Source organism: Chlorocebus sabaeus, chromosome 24 (genome assembly GCF_047675955.1).
Source record: "Chlorocebus sabaeus isolate Y175 chromosome 24, mChlSab1.0.hap1, whole genome shotgun sequence".
In the NCBI taxonomy this organism is placed as follows: Eukaryota; Metazoa; Chordata; class Mammalia; order Primates; family Cercopithecidae; genus Chlorocebus; species Chlorocebus sabaeus.
This window is the reverse complement of record NC_132927.1, coordinates 44,180,523-44,197,024: the sequence shown is the minus strand read 5'-3', so window position 1 is coordinate 44,197,024 and position 16,502 is coordinate 44,180,523. Positions and strand designations below refer to the sequence as shown.

The window sequence follows — 16,502 nt, the reverse complement described above, 5'->3', positions numbered from 1 at the left end:
TATTATTCAGGCTCGTAATCACTGAAACAGTTCAGGTCAATCAATAAGGATTGTTTTTTTAATTTTTTGTGCGTACATAGTCTGTGTATATATTTATGGAGTATATGAGATTTTTTGGTACAGGCACGCAATGCTTAACAATCACATCATGGAAAATTGAGTATCCATCCCCTCAAACATTTAGCCTTTGTGTTACAAACAAGCTAGTTAGACTCTTTTAGTCATTTTTAAATGTGCAATTGAATTATTATTCACTATAGCCCCCATGTTGTGATATTAAATACTAGGTCTTATTCATTGTTTCTAACTTTTTTTTTTTTTTTTTTTTTTTTTTGACAGAGTCTCACTCTGCCACCCAGGCTGGAGTGCAGTGGCATCATCTCGGCTCACTGCAGCCTCTGCCTCCTGGGTTTGGGTGATTCTCCTGTCTCAGCCCTCCACCCCGCCCTCCAGTAACTAGAACGACAGGGTGTGCCACCATGCCCAGCTAATTTTTGTATCTTTGGTAGAGAAAGGGTTTCACCATCCACCCACCTCGGCCTCCCAAAGTGCTGGGATTACAGGTGTGAGCCACCACACCCAGCCTCTAACTGTTTTTTATACTCATTAACCATCTCCATCTTCCCCCACCCATTACTACCTTCCCAGCCTCTGGTAACCATCCTTCTATTCTGTAGCTCCATGAATTCAGTTATTTTGATTTTTAGATCCCACACATAAGTGAGAACATGTGGTGTTTGTCCTTCTGTGCCTGGCTTATTTCACTGAACACAATGATCTTCAGTTCTATCTATGTTGCTGCTAATGACAAGATCTGATTTTTTTCTATGGCTGAATAGTACTCCATTGTGTAAATGTATCACATTTTCTTTATCCATTCATCTGCTGATGGACACTGAGGTTGCTTCAAACTCTTGGCTATTGTGAACAGTGCTGCAAGAAACATGGGAGTGGAAATATCTCTTCAATATACTGATTTAGGAATTAATTTAGTGACTACTGTGTTTCCAGATTATCTTGAGCGTATGGGAGTATAGGAGAGATGTAAGGAATAATCTGTGTCCATTAAGTTGTTTATAGTGTGGTTGGAGTGTGAAGATACCACTTAAAGCAATTAAAGAAGACATGTGATCCCCACTCAAATTCACAGCTGAGGGCAGTACCAAGGCAAATCCATTTGGCTTGGGACAGCAGTTCCATAGGAGTGCCAGAGATTCTGAATCTTCTGATGTTGTTGACAGCTGAGGCATCTTGCCAGCAGCAGTCCTAGAATCTCAGGCATGAAATAAGCCAAGTATACTGGTTGTCACCCAAAATAGCACAGCATATATTTCCTCCTTAATATTGGAGAGGATAAAATTTCACAGGTAAATATAGGACTGAGTGCCAATCTCTGAAAACATTTCTTTTTTTTTTTTTTTTTTTTTTTTTTTGGCATTCCCTCTTCCTTCATCTATTTCCAGGTCGACGGATAGACCACGTACTCCTAAATGCTGATGGCATTCGAGGTTTTCCAGTTGTTCTTCAGCAAATCAGTAAGATTCTCAATTATCTGCTTATGTCAGCCAGTCAAACCAAATCAGGTGAGTTGCTTTTTTCTCTTTTCTTCTTCTGGACTTGGAACATTAGATCAGCAGCAGACTTTACTTTTTCTTTCTCATTTGCTTTCCATAGAGAGTGTGGAAGAAAAGGGAGGAGGCCCTCCACGGTGCAGCATCACTGAACTGCTTCAGATGTGCTGGCCCAGCCTAACCGAGGACTGTGTTGCCAGCCACACCACCCTCTCCCAGCAGCAAGATCAGGTCCTTCAGTCACTGAGAGAGGCACTAGAGCTGCCAGGTATAAGGCTGTCTGCTTGGGAACAAATAAAAGCCGAACTGGGAAAGGAAACAGCTGAGAGTAACGAAGCACTTTGGAGCAGAGGCTTGGACTCCAGAACTGGGCTCTATCATTCCTTTAGTTAGCCAGGGCATGTCTCAATGTCTCATAACTTAACTTCACCTGTTTTCCCACCTCTCAATTGAAAGAATGGTGAACACTCCATTAGCTGATACGTTTTTCTCATGATGAATGAGAAATATAGCCAGCAGATGCTCAGTAAATACTGATGAACCCTTCCGCAAAAGATTGCTGTGTTCTTCATAAAGTTGTTCCACCCCAGAGACAAGGATAAAAACAGAACTATATACACCAGAGTAATTTTATACACTCCAGACCCAAAGCTCTTCCTGGCTGAGAATCACTTGTCCAAGTGACTGACTTGGGATTTTATATTTGCCTTGTAAGTGTAGTGCCCAGGCCATCAGATGCCCCAGGCAGTGCATAGGAGGCCCAGTTCACATATCCAGTCAGAAATTGACCCAAAACTGGACTCACAGACTAAAGCCTGTGTCCTTTCTCCTGCCATCCTCCTCTCAGAGCCCAGGACTCCTCCACTGTCTTCCCTGGTGGAGCAGGCAGCCCAGAAAGCTCCAGAGGCAGAGGCCCACCCTGTGCAGATCCAGACTCAGCTCCTCCAGAAGAACCTGGGCAAACAGACCCCAGCAGGCAGCAGACAGATGGACTACTTGGGCACCTTCTTCAGTTACTGCAGCACCCTTGCTGCAGTTCTCCTTCAAAGTTTGAGCTCTGAGCCTGGTAGGTAGCAAGAAAGAGGCAATAGATTCATGGCAGCTGCAAGTGTTCAGGGCAAGGAAGAGAAAAGACGCACGATTAAAAGACTCTGGATACAGCAGTAGCCAAGAACAGTAGATTTGTAAGGTCCTCCTCTCTTATTCATCTCTGGCTATTGTACTCATCTTTATGCTAGTATAACTGTATGGGAGTACTCAATTAATTTTCTTGGAATTAGTGACTCAAAAATATCTCTGTCAGACCTGTGGTCCACTGTGGATTTGAGGGGCCAGCAGAGGAATCAAGTCTCTGATATGAGTACCAGATTATTTCTTAAGTTCACAGAGTAAGTACCACATGCACTTCAGTTGGGTTGAAGAGAGCAGGAGTTAGCTGTCTGTGGCTAGACGTGCCTACTGAAGTTCATCCGGGATTGGAAGTCTTTAGAGCAGTGGTAAGATATAGATAAACTTGTGGTCAGGTTCATGTTGAGAATACCCTTTACCTAGAATGAATTAACAGAAGGATCTCAATACTGTCTTCATCTTGACACTGTACTTTTTTCTCGATTCTGGGAAACAGGGCTCTGAACTCTTGTAGTCAGTGGTGCAAACAAATATCCTGTTCTTTACCTTTGCAGATCATGTGGAGGTCAAGGTAGGAAATCCCTTTGTTCTGCTGCAACAGAGCTCTTCCCAACTGGTGTCACATCTCCTGTTTGAAAGACAAGTTCCCCCAGAGAGGTAGGAGCCACCTCCATGCAAGTCAGTCAGCCATGGGCCTTCCTAATGATTTCATCAAGATAGCCAAGGGCTCAGTGCGTTGGTGCTTGGGGTTAGTACAGAGAGTGGGGATTTCTTCCAGACTGAATCTTTTATTCTTACACAACTCTGTGAAAACGTAATGTGCCTTGTTTCCTGCTTTCTCTTTCAATAACTCTAGCATGTATATTGGTAAGTATGAAATCAATGGGTGACTCTGCACTTTATAAATAGGCAAAAATCCAAAAATTCGATAACATGATAGTTAATCAGACTGTAGGAAAACAGCATTCTCAGAGAATGCAAGCGGGACATAAATTTGTACAGCCTCTATAGGAAGGCAGTTTGTCAATATTTATTAAAATTGCAAATTCATATGCCCTTTGATTTAGCAATCCAGTTTGGACAATGTATCCTACAGCTTTATTATACATAAGTGATTTATGTGCAAAATCATTTCATTGCAATCTTGGATATAGTACCAACAGATTAGAAAATTCATTGTCCACTAACAGGAGCCTAGTTATGGTTCATCTGTATAATGGAATACTGTGTAACTGCAAAAACTAAAGAGGGTCCTCTCTATAGAGGGATATGGATAGATCTCGCAGATGTGCTCCGTGAAAACACAAAGGGCAGAGCAGTATGTCTAATAGGCTACTTTTTGTGTTTTAAAAAAAAAGTGTAACGATTAGGAACTTTTATTTACATTTGCTCATATAAGCATAAATAAATTGTAAGACTGGGTAATGGTGCCTGTGTATTCAAGCCTTCTCTCCTTCTCTGCTTCTCTCCTTCCAGACTGGCAGCCCTTCTGGCCCAAGAGAATCTCAGCCTAAGTGTGCCGCAGGTCATCGTCAGCTGCTGCTGTGAGCCCCTTGCTCTTTGCTCATCCCGGCAAAGCCAACAGACCTCCTCCCTCCTGACTCGTCTGGGTACTCTGGCCCAGCTGCATGCCTCCCACTGCCTAGATGACCTCCCACTTTCTACACCGAGTTCCCCGAGGCCAACTGAGAACCCCACATTGGAAAGAAAGCCCTATTCCTCCCCAAGGGACTCATCACTCCCAGCCCTCACCTCCTCTGCCTTGGCCTTTCTTAAGTCTCGCTCAAAGCTTCTAGCTACGGTGGCCTGCCTGGGGGCTTCCCCGAGGTTAAAGGTCAGCAAGCCCAGCTTGTCATGGAAGGAACTTCGTGGCCGCAGGGAGGTGCCTCTGGCTGCAGAGCAGGTAGCCCGGGAGTGTGAGCGCCTTCTGGAACAATTCCCTCTGCTTGAGGCCTTCCTTCTGGCTGCCTGGGAGCCCCTGCGGGAGTCCTCGCAGCAGGGGCAGAGTCTGGCAGTGAATCTCTGTGGTTGGGCCCGTCTTTCTACCGTTCTCCTGGGCCTACATTCTCCCATTGCCCTAGATGTACTGACTGAGGCTTTCGAGGAATCCTTGGTGGCCAGAGATTGGTCCCGGGCCCTTCAGCTTACTGAAGTGTACGGGCGAGATGTGGACGATTTGAGCAGCATAAAGGATGCGGTCCTGAGCTGTGCTGTGGCATGTGGTGAGCAGAATGCTATGCCTCCCTTTTTCACTAGTGGTAATACTTGATATTCACTGGGTATATTATCACCTTTAAACCTCATGGTAACTAGAGAGAAGTCCCACTATAATCTCATGTTATTAAGAGGAGACCAGGGCTCAGAGGGGTTAGGAAACTTACCCAGGGTGGTAAGTGGTAGAGTAGAGCTTAGAACCCAAGTCCATCTGACTTTAAACAGGCACTCATAACCAGTATTCTCAATACTGTATATCATAATTCTTGTGAAATTCTATAGACTACAAATGTTTGGGCCCCATTCCCAGAGGCCCAGGACTTTGTAAGCCACAGTCTCGCTCATAACTACCCAGCCCTTCCAGTACAGCATGAAAGCAGCCAGCGTCAATATATAAAGAAATGAACATGGCTATAGTCTAATACAACTTTATTATAAAACCAGATTGTGGGTCTCTTTGATGACCACTGCTTTGAAAGCTCCCCAGGAAATTTTGACATGTAACCAGAGTGGAAAGCCAATGAGCTGCAACACTGCTAGGATTTCCTAGCAGTGTTGTAGCAAGAGTTGGGTGTGATGTAGAGAATGACTTTCAGATAGGAGGTTTGGCTCCCTTTGGAAAGGAGAAAATCCATCCTTGAAAAGGTGGAGAAATCCACTGACTGGCTGTGTGGTCTTAATTGCTTGGAGTCTGTTTTTTGTATCTCCAAGATCGTATCTGTGAAATGGGTGTGGAAGAGAGAGATCTAAGTCATGATGACAGAGAATATCCAGGGAGTGAAACTAGTCTATCTGGAATAATTTTCAAGTGGTTATGTATGGCATAGGGTGGAAATTACAGGGAAAAGGAAAGTTTCACTGACAAAGTGAGTCTGAAACAGTCCTATATGTTCAGCATGCCAAGACATGGAGAGCTTCATCTCTTCTGTCCTTCCTTTATTCCTTCCTTCCTTTCTCTTTCCTTCTCTTCCTCCTGAAAGTCTCATGACTATTATCAGGTTTACCTAAAGATAAACATAGGGTAGACATACAGCATTTTCCTTGTCATATAATGGTTCCAAGTATAAAAACTAATTAAGATCACATGCATCTTAAGGATCCTCCAAGCTCCTGTTTTATGAAATTGAAGAAAGCCCTTTCTCAAGAAGTAATGTGGACTCTTGAGCTCTTCAGGTCCCATGCTTGCTGCCTCTGAGCATCTTTTTTGTCTTATAGACAAAGAAGGTTGGCAATACCTGTTTCCTGTGAAGGATGCATCTCTGAGAAGTCGGCTGGCCCTACAGTTTGTGGACAGGTGGCCCCTGGAGTCATGTCTGGAGATTCTGGCCTACTGCATTTCAGACACGGCTGTCCAAGAAGGACTAAAGTGTGAGCTACAGAGGAAGCTGGCGGAGCTGCAGGTGTATCAGAAGGTATGGGCCCTCGCATCAAGAGAGAGGAAATGGGCTTCTCACTCTATGATCAACCCCAACCTATTCTCGTATGATGGGGAACTTTAAGAAACAGAAAACATAGGCCTGGGTTTTGCTTTGCATCTGGCTTCAGTTCTTAGGTGGACAGCAGGGAGGCCTCCTAGCTGGTTCCTGTGTTACTTACTTCTGTAATTTTAAATAAATTTGTATGAAGTGAGGGTAAAAATAACAAAATTAACATTGAAATGGTGTATTATGGTCCAAAAAGGCTTTTTCACATGTCTTTTTGACCTTTGTGTATGTTTTTGTATATTATATCTTCTATAAAGTTTGTTTTAAATTTCAGCAAAATTTCAACAGCTATTTTGAAAAGATGCATGAAGGTGACAATTTCAAAAGTGAAAGATTCTTGTGACATGTTTGTTATGTTCAAGCTCAAGAGGCTTAGGGAGACAAATTTAGGAAGCATGGCTACATAACAAGTGCAAAATAGATGCTAATTTTCCTACATAGCCTTGGAGCAGACAGAGTCCAGGAACCCTACCAGAGACAGTGAAAATGGCAGGTGAAAAAAGGTTTATTTTTATTCTTCCTTAGCAGTTTTCATGCAGAGCTAAAATGTTGTATGAAAGGCGATCCCACAGAGCATTCAAGCCAGAAGAATATCTTGGGTGGAGTTTGGGGTGGAGGAGCATGGGACAAGTGAACCCCAGAACAATCTGGGAAGCATGAGAGCACTGTCTTCACTAGTGAAAGGCCCCAGTCCTGGCCGCCATATTCAGCCTTCACTTCCTGCTTGTTCTTCCCGGATAGGTTCACTCTGCTCTCTAAATAATCTTTGCCCAATTTGCTCTCTTTTCTGGCAAGTTCTAACAGCCTGACTTTGGGGCAGGGATCTAGGGATGGCCCATCTGTGGGCATGCCAGTGACTTGTTCATGGAAGGAGAAGCTGCAGTGTGGTTTGATGGATTTTCCTGTCTTTCCTTAGATTCTGGGTTTGCAGTCTCCCCCCGTGTGGTGTGACTGGCAGACCTTGAGGAGCTGTTGTGTTGAGGACCCATCAACTGTCATGAACATGATTCTAGAAGCACAGGTACCATTTTCCTGGGTGTTGTTCCACTTCATCCTTCTTTCAGAGTTGCAATCCCTTAGCTGGCTGTATAAGCCCCTTTCTGCATGTCAGTGTTCACTGTTTAAAAAAATAACTATACCACATTCTTTTTTATTGTGAAATTTGCCAAAATCCAGATAAGTATAGAGAATAATACAATTGACTCTTTTGTATCATCACCCTGTGTATATAAATTTCATCACCCTGAAATTTTCTACATTGTGTATATTAGGTAGAGAACGTATTTCTTAAAGTGGAATTGCTGGGTCATCGGTCACGAGCGTCCTCACCTTTACTAGGATATTATCAACACACTCTCCAAAACACTTACCCCAGTTACACTCCCACTTGCAGTTCCTGCTATTCCATAAACATGTCACCTTTTTGTTTATCTTTATTTTTATTATTATTTTTGAAACGGAGTCTCGCTCTTTTACCCAGGCTGGAATGCAGTGGCGCAATCTTGGCTCACTGCAACCTCCACCTCCCGCGTTCAAGCGATTCTTCTGCCTCAGGCTCCTGAGTAGCTTGGATTACAGGCACCTGCCACCACGCCCAGCTAATTTTTTTTGTATTTTTAATAGAGACAGGGTTTTGCCATGTTGGCCAGGCTGGTTTTGAACTCCTGACCTCAAGTGATCCACCCACCTTGACTTCCCAAGGTGCTAGGATTACAGGCATGAGCTACCATGCACAGCCCCTTGTTACCTTTTTATATTGTCCAACTTTTCAATGTTTACAATAAGATGGTATCTCATTGTTGTTTTAATTTACATGATTACTAATAAATTTGAATATCTGTTTGTGTTTATTAGACTTCCAAGTGCTAAGTAGGATTTTGTCTACCTTTTAAGAAGCTGACTGTAGATGCTCATTCAAATGTTTGTTCATTCAAGAAATACTTATTGCATGCCTATTGCCAGTCACTGTGCTAAATGATGGTGAAACAAAAATAGTTAAGCTGTCCTTGCCCTGGAGTGGCTCACATTTTGGGGACAGAGTTGATGTAAGATGCATCCCTAGGTGACTGCAACATAATATACAAATGACAGAAGTAAGCTCAGATTGTGGGAGCACAGACAGGGCACCTAACATAGCCTGAGAAACAAGGAAGCATCCTGAAGAAGGCAGTCCTAGGCAGGGTTGTGGGGAGGACATTCCAGACACCCCTATGTGGGAATATTTGAACAAAGCCCTAGGAATTCTATTCTCTGAAACTTCATCTACAGTTCACAAATTGAGGTTTTGGGGTAGTGAGGTGGAACATGAGTAGAATCCAACCACCAATATGTGTATTTGGCCTTTGTAGTATTGGTCTACAGAATTTTTATTTTTTCATATTGACTTTATTGCCAAAATTTTAAAATACAGAAATTGTATGATTTTTAAAAAGTTTTGTAACTTAAAAGTCTGACAACATTGGGCCTGCCCATTCTTATAGCATGGGTGCTATGTCCTTTAAACAGAGTCTTTTCAGTCTTTCCCACTTCCTTAGAATCTCCCCAGGGTTGACACCAAGTGTCTGTTGCCACGTCATCTGCTATTTTTTCATAGTAGAGCTAAGAGGAAAGTGATATGAACAGTAAGCCTGCTTCAATCATTTTCATCATAGTGAAGTTCCCATCAGCACTTACAAACATTCCTGGGGCTTTGTAGACTCAAGACTGCTAAGAAGAATCAGGCAGTCATGTAAAGGTATTGAAGGCGTGTGTGTTTCCTTCCAGGAGTATGAGCTGTGTGAGGAGTGGGGCTGCCTGTACCCCATTCCAAGAGAACATTTAATCAACCTTCATCAAAAGCATCTTCTCCATCTTCTAGAAAGAAGAGATCATGACAAGGCTCTGCAAGTAAGCCCCCAGTTCTTTCCATTTTTCTTCTGGGGTGGGACAAGAAGATTAGTCAAATCAGATGGCTTTGTTTTCATGTTGAATCCCATGCAATCTCAGATATGCCTCTTCAGGTCCTTCAGGAGCTGGTTATAGTCGTCTTGAGAAGAAGGGGCCTAGCCTTGCGTTAGGCGCCAGATGGGGCAGCTGAGTCCAGAATTCTGCTGAATTCTGGTCCTGTCAAAGCCATGGCATTTGTGAAACTACAGAGGTGGTTTTAAAAAAAAAAAAAGCGAGTACAGAGAAAGGATTAGTCCAACATGTGTAAACCTAAATATTCCTTTCTCAAACAAAACAAGGCTGATCTAAGAGCTCTCCTGCATGCCTCACCTTCCTCTTCTACCCTTCAACAATAGCTCCTGCAAAGAATCCCTGACCCCACCATGTGCCTTGAAGTGACAGAGCAATCCCTTGACCAGCACACTAGCTTGGCCACTTCTCACTTCTTGGCCAACTACCTCACCACTCACTTCTATGGACAACTGACTGCTGTCCGACACCGTGAAATCCAGGCGCTGTATGTGGGATCCAAGGTAAGGAGGAAAAGGAGGTGTTGGGAAGGCCTACCTGAGGGAGAGATTGTGAGCCTAGCTCTTCAGAACTTGCCTTTTCAATGGCTCTTTTGCCAGGCACCTGCCATCTCTGGCCTGTGCTATATGAAATCCTTACCCTAGCAGCCCACTGTATCCTAGATGAGTCTCCTAGACTTGTCATTCTCTTCCCGTCCTGCCTTGGTAGTGAATTCTACCTGGTCCTCTTAAGTTGCCTTTATGGTTTCCATGGCATCTGCTATATCAATGCTTCTCAATTCTGACAATGTATCAGAATCACCTGGACTTAAAAAAAAAAAAATACCAGGTTATTCACCTCAACCCCAGATCAATTAAAACTGGTCTTGAGATAGGGACTGGACATCTTCCAAAGGGCTTCTGATGTGAGGATTTAAAACGACTGCTTGATAAACTTGTCTGTGCTAGTGGAAGAGGGTTAGTTGTCTATGTAATTAGATGAGATAAGCTCTTACCTTTGATGTATAACCTTGGAGGCATTAATAGAAGAAACCACCAACTAGAAATAGTAATCCAGTGAAGCAGATTTTGAGGAGAGCTAGGGCCCTCTGGCATTCTTCTAATTATTCTGCCTGGCAGTCCTATATACTACCCCACAAATAGAACGAGTGCTAGGAGAACCATAAATATAACCACTGACCCACTTACTAAGAGCTAAACTACATAACATGTTCCTTAAGAAGATACACCCAATGCACTGTAGCTGAATAGGGGAACCCTTGAAAACCGGCAGTGAACAGAGTCAGTGAACGTATTTCAAGCCTAGTGACCGTGACTTCTAAGGAGAACTTAGATTCATTGTTTACCTGTAGGACAAAGGAGGCACCAGGTTTCATCAGATCACTAACACCACCTTGTATTTCTCGTTCTGAGTAAAGCCTCAAACAAACAGAATGGTGGCATTAAGGGTCAGGGAGACCTCAACCATACCTGGAGGGTCCAGGCCAGAGGTCAGCAGGCTACCACCCATGGGCCAAATCCAGTCCCCAGCCTGCTTTTGTAAAGCAAGTGTTATTGGAACACACATGCGACTATCATTTTACCTGTGGCTGCTTTCAAGGTACATGTGCAGAGCTGAATGTTTGAGACAGATATTATGGACCATAAAGCTTAAAATATTTACTCTATGATCCTTTATAGAAAAAGTTTACTAACCTCTCATCTGGTGAAGGTACTTGGGGTACTTCTCAATTACCATCTGCAGAATTTAGTGGGGAGCTCAACCTTCCTTCCTAAAAAACTGCGAGTCCGTTTTGGTAGCTGGCTATGCGCCTTTTGTTCTCATGCACCCTTCTCCTTCCCAGTGAGAATCTTGAGTTTTTTCCTGAAATTTGTGTACTATTTTCTTTACTCTATGGATCTACCCCACAAACAGATTCTGCTGACCCTGCCTGAGCAGCACCGGGCCAGCTATTCCCACTTGTCCTCTAACCCCCTGCTCATGCTGGAGCAGCTGCTTATGAACATGAAGGTGGATTGGGCCACTGTGGCTGTGCAGACTCTGCAGCAGCTGATGGTTGGACAGGAGATCGGCTTCAGTATGGACGAGGTGGACTCACTGCTTTCCAGATACGCAGAGAAAGCCCTGGACTTCCCATACCCTCAGAGGGAGAAACGATCAGGTAACTGCTAGCATCCTAAAAGGGGATTCTACATGGAGGGAAGAAATGCCATGCTACATTCTTAGTTTTAATTTGCACCCCTTTTAATATTTTGGGTTGATCTAGAGTGAACGAATACACTTCAGGAGAGATAGCTCTTTATTATATAGAAGCGATCTTGGTCTTGGAGGAAGTAGAATAATGACCAGAATTAAAAGGTGGTAGGTAACCACTGCATGCATAATAACATAAAGGTTTGGAAAACAAAATATGCTGGAAATGGTGTCTGTCTGGCCTTGATATAGTGGGCTCTTCAGTGCCATCATTTGGTATTGAGAATATGCCTTATTCCCAGGATCACATCAGATATCACTTGTATGTGAGCTGACTCAGCCTATTCTACAATGAAGACACTGAAATAAGTATGGACTGATGTTCCCAGCCAGCTCTTTTTTCTTACTCCCTACCCTCCAGGGGCATCGTTTCAACATCTTCCACTTCCCTCTGGGCATTTTTAGATTTATTTTGTAGAATCCTAGTGTCCGTTTCATTATCTTATATGCCTAAATATGGTTTGTTTTTCGAGGCGTTTAAGAAACATGCATGCTATGGGCTTAGAGGTACCTTCTCCATTCTCTTAATACCTAGTAGAGTCGTGGAATGACAATCAGAGAAGCCAGCAGAGCTTTGTTCTAAATGCCTAGGATGGTGAATCAAGATACTTATGGTAGAACCATATTTTGTCAGCATTTTCCCTCTCTACAGATTCTGTGATTCACCTCCAAGAAATTGTCCACCAGGCTGCAGATCCCGAGACCCTCCCTAGATCACCATCGTCAGAGTTCTCTCCCGCTGCTCCTCCTGGTAAGAGCTGGCTCTGATTATTCACTAAAATGTTTCAGTTTAGTCTTGCCTTATTCTGTCCTTCAGAATTTTTTTTTTTTTTTTGCTTCTTTTTTTCATTGTCAGTTATAACGTTATTAATTGTTTATCTTGGTTCATTCCAGATTTACATATATCTCAAAAGATTCAACATACAGTCAATTATTGTTATTTGTGGCAGTATGTCTATAAAGTCTCCACACTGAACTAGAAAATCCAGAACTCTTGCTCCTAGGGGAAATATGTACATGTATACACGTATCTCACATAGATGGTCATCTTAAATCCTAAAAATAGCTCATACTAGATGATTCTATTTCCTTTTTTCTACAAAGGAGGTTCAGAAGTGTTAAGTGACTTGCCTGAGGCCACCCCCACTAACAGGTCCCAGAATTGGAGTTCAAATCCCATTCAACTAGCCCCAGCACTGAGCTTCTTGTACTACCCCGCACTGTCCACTACCACCTCCATCTTCTGGTCACTGTTTTTTTTTTTTTTTTTTTTTTTTGAGACGGAGTCTTGCTCTGGCGCAATCATGGCTCCCTGCAACCTCCACCTCCTGGGTTCAAACAATTCTTCTGCCTCAGCCTCCCAAGTAGCTGGGATTAAAAGCATGTGCCACCATACCCAGCTAATTTTTGTGTTTTTAGTAGAGATGGGGTTTCGCCATGTTGGCCAAACTAGTCTCAAACTGCAGGTGATCTGCCTGCCTTGGCCTCCCAAAGTGCTGGGATTAAAGGTGTGAGCCACCACACCCAGCCAGGTCACTGTTGTATAGAGGCTGAAACAACCCCAGCTGGGAATCTGAGTATTGAGTGTTAGGTGACTCAAAACTTTCACAACCGCACGTGTTTGCAAATGACCACAAAAGCAAGATGAATATTGTTTTTGAGGTTACAAATGTTAACAAATAAGCAGCTTCACAAATATGCAGTCTGGTATTAATGAGGATTGACTGTACTTAGCCCTTAAGTTCATACTGTCACACACAAAGCACAAGCTCCTTGAAGGCCTCAGCCATGTCTTGGTCGCCCTTTTCACCACCCCTCTAGTGCCCTGGTCTCCAGCACCCACACAATGGCCTACTCCCAAAAGAAGCTCAGCCAAGTATTTTGTTTTGCCAAATGGTCAAAGGAGCAGGATTCTAAGGTCTCTTCTTCTGAGTGCTACTAAGTGCACCATATTTTACAGCTCTCTTTTTCTGTGACCAGCCAATGTTGCTCGGCTAGATGAGAAGAAATCTCTTTACATATCATAAAACAAACTGTGGCATTTTCTGGCCATACTTTGAGAATTAGTCATGCATCATGGTAACCAGCCAAGCTGAGGGGACGGCTCAGCCTTGCAAGTATATTAGCAGGTTCATGCATCTGTATAAATGGCAGCCGGAGCAGCTTTGATAGTGTGTGTGTGTGTGTGTGTGTGTGTGTGTGTGTGTGTGTGACTGTATGACCTTTTTTTTTTTTTTTTGAAGACAGGATCTCACTCTGTTGCCCAGGCTAGAGTGCAGTGGTGCCATCAGAGCTCACTGCAGGTCAGTTCCTCCTGCCCCTGCTTCCCAAGTAGCTAGGACTACAGGCACACACCACCATTGCCTGGTTAATTGTTTTATTTTTTGTAGAGACAGGATCTTGCTTTGTTGCCTGAGCTGGTCTCGAACTCTTGAACTCAAGTCATCCTCCCACCTTGGCCTCCCAAAGTGCTGGGATTACAGGCATAATCTGCACCCAGCCTATATGAGCTTTTTATTATGGAAATTTTGCAAATCCCAGATATCATATCATTTCATTTATAAATATTTCAGTATAAATCTCTGAAAGGTAAGGACTTTCATGAAACAAAGCCATAATACCATTATCACATCTAGAAACAAATTAATAATAATTCCTTATTATTCTCAAATATCAAGTCAGTATTCAAATTTCTCCAGCTGTTTCATCAAGATTTTTTTATAGTTGGTTTTTCTAGACTCAAGATCTAAATAATGTCCATACATGGCTTGGCATTTGGCGAAATATCTCTTAAATATTTTTTTAATTTTTATTTTTTAAGAGAGTCTCCCTCTGTCATCCAGGCCAGAGTGCAGTAGTCTGATCATGGCTCACTGTAATCTTGAACTCCTGGGCTCAAACAATCCTCCCACCTCAGCCTCCCTACTAGCTGGGACTACAGGCACACACCATCATGTCTGGCTAACTTTTGTAATTTTTTCTTTTGTATAGATGGAGTCTAGCTATGTCGCCCAGGCTGGTTTTGAACTCCTGGCCTCAAGTGATTCTCCTGCCTCAGCCTCCCAAAGTGCTGGGATTACTGGCATGAGCCACTGCACCGGCCTCTTAAAGTGCCTTTAATTAATAGGTTCCCTGCCTCTTTTCTTGTTTATCCCCCCTACCTCTTTTTTATTTGTGGAGACTAGTCATTTGTGCCCCGGAGCTTCCCACATGCTGGATTTTGCTGACTGCCTTCCTGTGGCAATCTGCCTCTTCATCCCCAGAATTTCTAGGACATTAGTAATTAGATCTAGAAGCTGGACTTGATTCAGGCTTAATATTTTTTCATAAGTATACTTGATAGCAGGTGGTGTACATGTCCATCAGGAGGCACACAATGTTCATTTGTCTCTCTTTTATGACACAAACAGCCACTGATGATCATTAACTGGATCTATTATTTCAATAAGGTTTGTAAAATGGTGAAATTCTATCATTGCCTCTTCATCTGTATGCTGGCATATTGATTACCTTTTACTCTCACCTCTGGCTCTGCCTCCCAGGTATCTCCGGTGTACATTCCCCTAGTCTAAGGGAAAGGAGTTTTCCACCAACCCAGCCCCCACAGGAATTTGTGCCCCCAGCGACACCGCCTGCCAGGCACCAGTGGGTACCAGATGAGACTGAAAGTATCTGCATGGTCTGCTGCAGGGAACACTTCACCATGGTAAGCAGCATCAGTCTCCACTGTCACCCTCAGGAGAAGGTAAAGGAGAATTCTAGTTCATGAGCCTGAGTTTACAGTCAACGCCTGTCCCCAAGAGAATATTGGTATTTTCAGAACTGCCAAATCTAAGACTTTGGGTTTATTTTTGACCTGATCAGAATGTATTTTCTGGATTCAGACAGGTAGTAGACACCCTCAAATAGCAGTGAATTCTAAAATCTTTGCCATTGTCATGAGATAATAAAAAAGAGGCAGGAGGAGTCACCAAGTGTCAGTGGATCTTGTTTCCGGCTCCATGTCTTTAACAGTAAGACTGGTGACCTAGCAGTGGTTATATGCACTGACTCCAGAGACAGAGGACCTGGGTTCTAATCCTGGCTCTGCCTCTTAATGACAGTGTGACTATACACTATTTTGGTCTCATGTGCCTACTTGTAAACTAAGGATGATACATTCTTAGGCTCATAGAGCTGTTAGAATTAAATAAATACATGTCACCATAGTTAACAGAGTACCTGCCCAGTATGCCACATCAGCTCAATGCTGATGAAAACAGTGTTGATGTAATTGCCCTGTGTCTGTTTCTTCCTCATCTATAAAAGAGGTGTAACATTTCTATATTTCTATTAGAATGAAATGAAGCAGTACTTCAAAGTCACTTTGATGCCCATCCACTGTAGACTGGATAAAGAAAAGTGGTACATATACACCATAGAATACTATGTAGCCATAAAAAAGAACAAGATCATGTCTTTTGCAGGAACATGGATGGAACCAGAGGTCATTATCCTTAGCAAACTAACATAGGAATGGAAAACCAAATACCACATGTTCTCATAGTGGGAGTTAAATACTGAGAACACATGGACAGAAAAAAGGGAACAACAGACACAGGGGCTACTTGAGAGAGAGGAGGGTAGAAGGAGGAAGAGGTTCGGGGAAGAAAAACTGCTACGTACCATGCTTAGTACCCAGGTGACAAAATAAGCTGTACACTAAACCCTTGAGTCACGAATTTACCTATACGATAAACCTGCACATGTACCCCTGAACCTAAAATAAAAATTAAGATTTAAATATATATATATATGAGGAAAACAAAGTCAGATATTTTCCTTATTTAAACTTATAAATCTTCAAGGAGGACAATTGGTTGTGACTTGTTGAGACATATGACAAGCTGCTCTCTAG

General features: G+C 43.0%; 1 protein-coding gene across 3 annotated transcripts in view; it reads left to right on the top strand.

The window, feature by feature from the left end:
* The window catches only part of ZFYVE26 (zinc finger FYVE-type containing 26), a 67,336-nt gene that overhangs the window by 27,708 nt on the left and 23,126 nt on the right, over positions 1-16,502 (top strand). For 2 of the 3 annotated variants that reach the window (XM_037984148.2, XM_037984147.2), the window contains 12 exons: positions 1,464-1,583; positions 1,675-1,839; positions 2,419-2,637; positions 3,254-3,356; positions 4,176-4,921; positions 6,129-6,325; positions 7,314-7,418; positions 9,161-9,283; positions 9,679-9,855; positions 11,267-11,513; positions 12,240-12,356; positions 15,148-15,311. In XM_037984148.2, coding sequence (XP_037840076.2) covers positions 1,464-1,583; positions 1,675-1,839; positions 2,419-2,637; positions 3,254-3,356; positions 4,176-4,921; positions 6,129-6,325; positions 7,314-7,418; positions 9,161-9,283; positions 9,679-9,855; positions 11,267-11,513; positions 12,240-12,356; positions 15,148-15,311 — 2,483 coding nt within the window. The remainder of the gene's footprint in view (positions 1-1,463; positions 1,584-1,674; positions 1,840-2,418; positions 2,638-3,253; positions 3,357-4,175; positions 4,922-6,128; positions 6,326-7,313; positions 7,419-9,160; positions 9,284-9,678; positions 9,856-11,266; positions 11,514-12,239; positions 12,357-15,147; positions 15,312-16,502) is intronic. The other variant, XM_007987084.3, reaches the window with a different exon arrangement.